The sequence below is a fragment of the Symsagittifera roscoffensis genome, chromosome 1 (assembly GCF_963678635.1).
Source record: "Symsagittifera roscoffensis chromosome 1, txSymRosc1.1, whole genome shotgun sequence".
NCBI lineage: Eukaryota > Metazoa > Xenacoelomorpha > Acoela > Convolutidae > Symsagittifera > Symsagittifera roscoffensis.
In genome coordinates this window covers 23,631,881-23,641,002 of record NC_087062.1, presented here as the reverse complement: position 1 = coordinate 23,641,002, position 9,122 = coordinate 23,631,881, and the positions used below count along the sequence as shown (strand labels likewise).

Here is a 9,122-nt window from a genome sequence, read left to right as displayed (position 1 = left end):
CTGGTTAATTGCGTATTTGCGTAGCTTTTTTTGTTGATGATCTTCGCAATCATAATGATTTATGAGGAGATTTTGAGATCGTGTTCAAGGTGAGGGCTTGTTATGATTTGTGGGTACGAGATTGACTAAGATGGATAGAGAATTTATTGACAAAAGAGTTAGTATGATCATATATACGATAGTCTTGAAAAAAGATTGCAAAAAGCAATATAGCCTAATGTCTTTTTTGACGCATCAGTCGTATTGGTAAATAAGCGTTGTGCATGTAAATGGAGGGGTAATGATTGTACAGTTACTTTTGATCGAGATATTGATAAGAGGTGATGTACAAGGTTATTTAATTTTACAATTCTTTCAAGTTTTGGAACTAGACTTTGTTGTGAGAGTATTTGAATGTTATGTTCTTGAATGTCCTTAAGAATATCGTGTCTATATTGTTGTCGGTTCAATGCCCAATTACGGAGGCGGCTACCATCGAAGTGCTGTCCAAGTAATATGGTTGGTGCTACAAAAATCTTCCAATCGAAGCTGAAGGGTTTACTTGTGTTTTGTATTTCTTGATATTGATCGTTCAATTGATTTGGAAAACTTGTTCGTAAGGTATTTAATGGTGTTATACCTGTTACCGAAGCTGTTGGTTGTAGAGATACTGTTTCTAGTAAAGAGGAGGTTGAATCTAAAGAACTTTCTATTGGTTCCTTCACAAGATTTGGTTTGCCTTGAGTAAATTTATATTACATCCAATGCGGGAGTCGATCTGAAGAGGTGGGGGATTGAACGTGTTTTCCCTAATTAGCTCAGATTTAGGTGTTGAACTTAAGTAATCTGATGGATTATTAGGTATTTTGTGGAGATGCTATACCTGTAGCCCAACCTCGTCATGTTTAAGTTTCAAGATTACTTCGTCATGTTTAAGTTACAAGATCTGAGGGGGTTGATGAAGGTATATACAACGCCAAGATTCAGTATTATGTTGAATCTTTGTGTTGTTAGTCTTCTCTTTCGGCGTGGATGAATTATGTGTCTGTCAATAGTGGTAGTTGGATTTTGATTCGGTTTTGATCTTGCTGCACTGATGTAGAGATAATATATTTGTGTTCGTACTGTGGATGGCTTAGGGGTCCATGTCGATAGGCTGGTATCAATGGTTTTGATGATGCTGCTTGTTTTTCATCAAGAGTAGACAGGTTTTCTTCATAAGATGAACTAGTAGATGATTGGGGTTGATTTGATTAATCCGTTGTGGGCATTGGTTGCGGAGTTTCGGGTGGGTTGGTAGGAATTTTTTTTCGTGGTTTGGCCAGCAATTTTGAGTTTTTAAGTTTTTGTTTTCGCTAATGGCTCATTGAAAATTTTTGTTTTCGATAATATTCTTCGACAAAGGTTATTAAAACTTTTTTTGCTAGTATGAAGACAATTACCGTTTTCATAAGTCGTTTGTAAAGAGTCAGGATGGAGGAAGCTAAAAATGTTTAAAAAAACATTAAAAGGTATAAGAATGTCCTTTTTTTTGGTTAATGTTGTATCCTTTAGAAGAAAAGATATTGTTATCGCACCTGGTCAAGTGGTCAATGGTTTGCAAAAAAGATAGGTAGGTTTGAATAAGAGAATAGAAAATTAGAAGTTATATCAAAAAACTACAAATATGACTATTATATTTATGCTAAAAGTTCGCTCAAAAAAATGCAAAAATTGAAAATTTCTAGCACATTTGAGGAAAAGTTGAAAAGTATAGGTTTCAGAACTTGTTTGACTGAATGTTAAGTGAGCATTCGAAAAGTGATTTGATTTCCGAATTATTTTTAATATTTTCCAAATTTTATTAGTTTGAGATTGCTTTTCAATTTTTGATAATGAGATTGATTCTGAAGAGGTTTGGGGGAAGGAAAGTCTGGAATTTTAGGTTTAAATTTTCTAATTCTTCGTTTTGTTTATGGGATGATTAGGGTTTTTTGGGATTTAGTTTGTCTTTAGGCTGTGCGCGATCTTATGAAATCTTTACTGTAGGCTACTTTTGTAATTTTCTTTTAGTGATTTTTGGGATCTAAATATATTCAATCTTGTTGATTTTTGGGTTGATTGACAGAAGAGGGTTGCAACTTGGATATGATGTTTATTTAGGTTATCAAATATAAAGGTATATTCTTACTTTTAAGTTGGAGCTTTAGGTCTAGTTCAAATTAAACTTATGTCGGCTGAAATTGGCGGTGGTTTCGAACTGAGAGTGCGATGATTTCAAGTGATTTGATTGGTCGATATTCAATGACTATTTCTAAGAAACAAATGTCATAAATGGCAAGCTGAAAAAAAATCTATTTCGATTCATGTTTGATCTTTAATGATTTCAAAATAATGTAGGGGTTTGTTTATCAGGTGGAAGGTTGTCGAAACTCTACTTTCTTTAATATTTTAGATTGGGGGATTACGATTTTATAATCTTTTCATGGTTGATTCCTGAGTCTGGATGATTGGTGGAGCATACTTTTTGAGGTAGTATAGTAAAAGGTTATTTCTATGTTGGGTTAGTTCATTTTTACTTTGATCAAATAAATTGTAGGTTACATCTGTTGGTTTTTCAATGATTTGATATGGTTCTTTTCTAATGGGTGGTAACGTTTTTGAAACTCCTTACAGTATTGTAAAGTTTGGAGTTTTGAACAAAAATCCTAATTTTAGATCTGAAGCTCGTGTAAAACAAGAATTTATTTGTGAAGGATTGTTTTGTTTTTGTAGTAATTTCTTCTTGGTAAATTTCATTTTTTTGAAATCTTCAAATGAAATCCATTCTGTGTGGGTACCAAGGGCTAATTTGAAAGTTTGTGGGTGATGAAAATGATTCTCATCAAGAGTATGAGGTAGTAAATTGTAGCAGTGGGAGTCTTTTGACGGTTGGCGATGTATATACTCATTCTTACAGCACCCATCCAATAACCCTGCCACTCATTATCTCATTTCACGTTGACTCACGTATCCCCCTCCAATTTTACACCCCCACCTTATATCTCTCGTTTATATCCCCCTGTTTACCACCCCCCTCACATTTATCTCCACATGGGGGTGGTAAACGAGGGAGGGGGCTGGTTTTAACGGGGGAAGAGGGTGATGTAAACGTGGGAGGGTGTATAGGGCAGGAACTACAAAGGGAGGTAAGTTGGACTAGGGAGAGTAATAAAAACTTTTGAGAAAAAACTGCGAATCAAAATTGAATTGTATTTTAAGCCTTATCAAATTTACCTGCAACGCATATTCAGCCAGAAGCGAGTGTTAGTTTTTGATTATACTACATAATGAAAAAACTATTTATCATCTATTTTAAGGAACTTGATTATAGTCGATTAAAATAGGTTTTTTGTTTTGAAAAAAAAAAGGATTTAAATCAATTTTAATCGAATAATTTGGATTGAAAACGAAAGTGTAAAGTGTAGTTTTTTCAAGCGTCAATTGAGCGCTTGGGTTGAAACGATTTTTTTATTTCTGCAAATGAAACCTCTTCGATGAAAAATGGACAAATCTGGAACTATTTTTTGTTCCGATTTTCGACATAAAAGCTTTTAACAAAATGCTTTTCTGCGCCGTTGAAGATATTGACTCCTCGAAATCAATTTTAAAAACATATTTTCGTCCGATCATTTTTGAAAGTTCTGGGTGTTTGAAAAATGCCAATTTGCCTATACTTTTGATTAATTTATGCGCACGTTGAAGATTTCATCCTTAATTCTGAATGCGTAACTCGAATTATTTGTTCAGAGCAAATTATCTGGCTAAATAACTTCGTTGCAAATTGAAATAAAGCTAACTAGTCCTTCGTATTATTTTCATACGACTCAAATTCTCACACTTGATATTTTATATTGTCCGAAATTTTTTGTTTTTGCTCTGACTCTCAAAAAAGTAAGGAAAATATATGCTCGGGATCTTTTTTTATTCAGACCAAATCTCAAAAAATTTCTCTCGGGGTTCTATATTCATGGATCTTTGCAATCCCAGAAGGTGGGCGCGCCCCACTAGGCTGTCCTGACTGCAAGCTTTCAGTGAACGCTCACTAAAAAAGTAACGTGACTGAAAGATCGCTGTGATACTTTGATGCTGAAAGCTTAACGCACATTGTTGCAGCGTGACAACACCTCACAATTGTTCTGAATTCAATCGAGGCAGGCCTTTAATTCCATACAAGATTCGTAATATTCAGCTTAAAATTCTTAGTTTGTCAGTATTTAATTAGGCAAAAACTATTCGAGATTAGTTTATGGACAGTCGGAACATTCAGGGCTGGGCCCTGTTACGAGTAGTCTTGTTATCAGTACGTTTTTTCCCCAAAAAAACTATTCGACTTGGATTAAGGACAGCCGGAACAATCAGGGCTCTGCCTTGGTATACGAGCAGTCTTGTTGTCATCTGTATTCTTCTAATTACTCCATTTAAGCAATGGAGTTCGTACTGCTGAGAAAGACAATTGTTTTTGTTCCGACTTTCAAAGATTAAGGGCTTAGCCCTGTTATGTGCACTTTTGTACCTCCGTTCAATTTTTCAATTTTCAGTTTTTTCGTCTAACTTCATCTGTTTTAATTTCTTTTTTTTTTCGTTAATCTTATATTGAAGATAAATGTAAAGGACACGCTTTTGCTAAGAAATATATTCGAATGCCCTGCATACTATATTTTTCAGCAATGAAAATTTTTTAGCAATGATTGACCTGAAAAACGGATACGCTAGGGTCGATTGATTAGTTTATGAGAAACATTTATTATGAGACTCTTTTAGCATACAAGTCATTTAGTATACTAAATGTTCTCATATCAAAATTTCTGAGAAGTATTTACCAAAGTTAGAACAATCGACTCTATCGTGTCAGGATTTCAAGTCACTGTAAAGCATCTCTACACTCTAAAAAAAGAACATGTATTTTGTCACATGGAAAATGATAAACATGTAAAATTACAAGAAACAAAAGGTAGAATCACATGGTGTCAAATAACATGTGTAAGAACACATATCGAAATCACATGTTTTTTCACATGTTGAAAGAACAATATTAGAACAATCAGTTTTAATTTTTTGATGTAAAGTCTCAAGTTTGATGTTTTTTGGATTTCTGCACTTGATGTACAAATGATACAAAAGCTACATGTGAACAAACTGAACAAGTTTTACTATTGTTGAGCCATCTCAGGTTGTTGAGCCATCTGAGCTAAAGTATAACTTTTTTTAAAATGAGTTGGTCTGTATGTACTTTTTGTTGGAGGGAATGTATGTGCAAGTTGTCATTATTGACATTTGAAGCCAGATGAGCAAAAAAATTTACATGAACAGACAAATAAAATTACATGAGCTCACATGTGAAATTACATGAGCAATTCTGTGAATCTTGATGAAATCTCAAGTTCCGACATGTGATTACGCATGAGCTGACATGTTAATTCACATGAAAAAAATGTAAATTACACAAAAAATTACGTGGGGATTTTAAAAAAACTCTGTAAAAAACATGTGATTTTACATGTTTGGACATGTGAATCACTTGTGACACCCAATTTTTCCCGAGGTCTTAATCACATGTGACGAACATGTAAAACTACGTAATTTTTTTTGTAAAATTACATCTTCATTTTTGTGTGTGTATATTATCAGTGAAGTTAATCGAACTCACTCACAACCAATCCCTCAATATCTTAGCATGCTTGTTTGGTAACTTACTCAAGCATGCGAACTTTTCTTCCGTCAGTTCAGCGATAACCCCCGCATCTTTTCGACAATTGTCAATGCGTTCTGGCAATATAATTGCAAGGAGGTTTGAAGTGAGCATCATATCAATATAGATACAACAGACATTTGGGGTGTGATAATGTATGACTAATTGCTGACTTATGTTTTAAACATAGCATTGAAGTTCACCTAGTTGGGGGGAGGGGTATGTAGTGAGCGCATTGTAGGGGAAATTATACAGTGGTGTTGGTTGGTGAAAGCTGTGAAAAAGATCCAAAAAAGGTTATAATGGGCGAGAGAATCTGAACCAAATGAAATTTATTACCACTTTCGCTGCATCCGATTTCAAATATTATTACCTCAAAACTGAAGAACAAATTCTCCTTTCACTTTAAGCAGAGAATAATGGATTGATATATGGTAACTGAATCGAAATTTTGATCAATGGGGACAGACTTCCGTCCTTACTGTTGCTAAGCTTACCTTTTACAAGTGATTATCAAACAGTTATGAAGAAAGTATCTTCTCTGTTATCTTTTTTTCCTCATTTTTCTGCAGATTTTTTCAGAAATTATTTTTTTCTTCAAGCTTCATAATAATTCAACTATTACAATACAATGGGTGCCAACAATAGCCTTCTAAATCCCAATTCAGATGAGTAAGTTTCTCCGCTCGCAGCCCTAATTGAAAAAGAAGCTAGAAGCAAAATAATGTTGGGCAAATAGGCCAATTTTGTATCACATGCTTACACTGTCAGTACAAAAATCAAATAAAAAAAAGAGTTGTCTCGCATTTACACTTTTTTCAAAAAATTCTCAATTTATAAAAAAAAGGCAGATGAAAATGACGTTTCAATGCACTAATTGACTACTTGAGGGTTTTGACCAATATAGTAACTAAAGTCAGTATCTATTGATGCACATTTTGGCAAAAATTCCGACAAATTTTCCAATTTTTTGAAAAAAACAGGCCAAAAACGACGTTTCAATCCACATCTTATTTGTATGATAAATCGACCAAAGGTACATGTTGTCAAGTAACCAATAGGTACTCTTAGTGTGGTTAGGCGGTCGATCCCTAAATTCGCTATTGCTTCGTTCCATTTTCTTCTTTTTCAAACTTTTTATATCTGTCATGAAAAGCAGTTCGAATTTAGTTACGACAAAGCCTCTGTTGATGAGGCAAACTCACCTGATGCAGACAATCTGAAAAGCGAAAAAGGAAAAACGAAGAAAAAGAAGATGACCAAAAAGGAAAGCCAAACACGATTGAAAGGTAAAAGCATCCTTGTTTTATTCTCTTGAAAATATTTTGGTTAATTTCACTAGCTTAGCTTATTATTCGCCTTTTGATTAATCTATCAATGTAAGAAAAGTTATATTGTAGTGCATATCTACGATTTTCTGAGCGGAGTTTCAAAAAATTATCAAAAATGTTAACGATTTTTTGTTTTAGGTAGACAAAATCGATTTTTCCTAGTTTCTTGAAACATTATTAAGATCCTATTTTGACATAGCAAAAAAAGAGTATTTTTGGAAGCTATATGTGATGGCAATGAAGGCGCTTTTCGAACACATTTATGGTTGGTCGACTAAAACTAGAAGTAGTAAAAAAAATTTATTAATATCGTTTGGGCACGAGGGGTCCAATCCCCCAACCTAAAATTATTACTGATAATAGGTTTTCAAAAATTTTCTATACTTGATCGTCTTTTATGTCTTATTATGGCTAGAATCACTTGGAAACAAACTAACTTTTCGAATTTCGGTAACTTTTCGAATTTCGGTGGCTTTTCAGATGAAAGCTTCAGTGTTATACATGAAGACGAAACATCTGACACGAAGAAACCACAGACGAAGCTACCCAAACGACTTCTCTCAATGGCAAAGGCGCCGCCTAACTTCAGAAGGAGACCAAAGAACGATGCAAAGGCGGGTGAAGGTCTTCCGGAAGACGAACTGGACGAGACTGTTCAGAAAGTATCGGGCTCTGGGAAATATCTGAGAGAGAATCCTGATTTGATGGAACTTCAGCAAAAAAATGAAGACCGACTGAAAGCGAGTAGAAGAGAACAAATAACCGAAGATCGGGATTGAACTGTGTCAAATTTCAATTCTATATGAAAATCATCTCAGGGCTGAAGAAATTTTAACAAGCAATTCGGCTTATTATTGTTCCGACTTTCGATACGAAAGTAACGGAATATTTGTGCTCGGGGTGGGTTTTTTTTTCTTCAGACAAGTTTCGACTTTTTAACTAGCCATTTTTGACGGAATTTTCTTATATCATTCGAAAGGTATTGTTGGCCTGAGCTTAAATTTGAAAAGATATTTCACCTGTGATCATTTTTCGTAAAGTTACGGGGGTTTAAAGATTGCCATTTTGGCCAATTTGGTACAATTAACGCGCGATATATTTCGCGCTATTAACGCGTAAGCGGAGAGTTAATCCGTCTTAGAAATCGTTCCAAATTGGTTAAAAGAAGCTTATTTGCCATAATTGGTTTGTTACAAGGAGCGAAATCTATCCTTTTGTACTTTATATGGCGTGTGGGGGGATGATTTTCATAAAAAATTTCAAATTTTAGAAATTTTTTTTTTCATTTCGTTTTATTTCAGTGAATTTTTTAATGTTATTACTGCTCCATAAACCTTAAAAGGCAGTCGGAACATTCAGGGCTTCGCCCTGATACGAGCAGTCTTGTTTATGTTCATAAAGTAATTTTTTTGAGAAATTCTAAAATTGTTTTGCAATTATTAAGGGAACTTTTAAAATCCGGACAATTTACAAAGTTCATTCTGTAAGTTATAAAAGAAAGCCAAAAAAAAAGTTCATAAATAAAGTTCAATCTTTTGAGGCATTTAAATTTTGTCGCCGTATAACTTTCTGATAAGTTGACGGTCACAAAAAGTTGAATAAAAAAAGTATATGATGGTAGCATATGGCTCAAATAGGGCTCTGGCTAGCTAATGTTTAACAAACTCATGATGTTTGGTTCCTCGTTCACAAATTGCAAAATTTTGTTTTTGTCAGTGAAAAACAATCAAATTTTTTTGTCGATTTACCGAATACGACAACTGTTATATGCACCAGCGGATTTAGGGGGGGGGGGCTGGAGCGGACGCTCTTTTTCAGGGATTCGACCCCCTGCTGACCCAAAGGGTCCCCCTTTAAACTATTTTGAGATATCCATTTTTGGCTGACTGACCCTAAAAATTTTCTATAGGCGCCTTAGGCGCCAAAATATGCTGATTTTGAGCGGGGAGCGCGCGCCGAAAAACTCAATTTTTTGGTCAAATTTTTCCAAAAAATGCCTAAAAACGCTGTTTTTTTTTCTTCAAAAATTCGCATGTGGCGCAGAAGATTTGGTCAAAATACGGTCTTTATAACGATTTGGTAGAGCTCATTTTTTTAAAAAG

At 34.5% G+C, this 9,122-nt stretch overlaps 1 protein-coding gene across 1 annotated transcript; it reads left to right on the top strand.

Annotated features, from left to right (window-relative positions):
* Positions 1–5,911: 5,911 nt before the first annotated feature.
* Positions 5,912–7,958, top strand: LOC134855773 (uncharacterized). The gene is made up of 3 exons (XM_063872252.1): positions 5,912–6,361; positions 6,860–6,978; positions 7,501–7,958. Exons 1-3 carry the CDS (start codon positions 6,321–6,323, stop codon positions 7,797–7,799), a joined length of 459 nt encoding a protein of 152 aa, XP_063728322.1. The 5' UTR covers positions 5,912–6,320; the 3' UTR covers positions 7,800–7,958.
* Positions 7,959–9,122: the final 1,164 nt, after the last annotated feature.

Excerpts from the sequence above, each read along its gene's own strand:
- LOC134855773 (XM_063872252.1), top strand. The coding sequence starts at position 6,321 with ATGGGTGCCAACAATAGCCTTCTAAATCCCAATTCAGATGA. Across the intron at positions 6,362-6,859 it reads CTAAATCCCAATTCAGATGA|TTACGACAAAGCCTCTGTTG; the intron begins GTAAGTTTCTCC and ends GTTCGAATTTAG. Across the intron at positions 6,979-7,500 it reads AAGCCAAACACGATTGAAAG|ATGAAAGCTTCAGTGTTATA; the intron begins GTAAAAGCATCC and ends GTGGCTTTTCAG.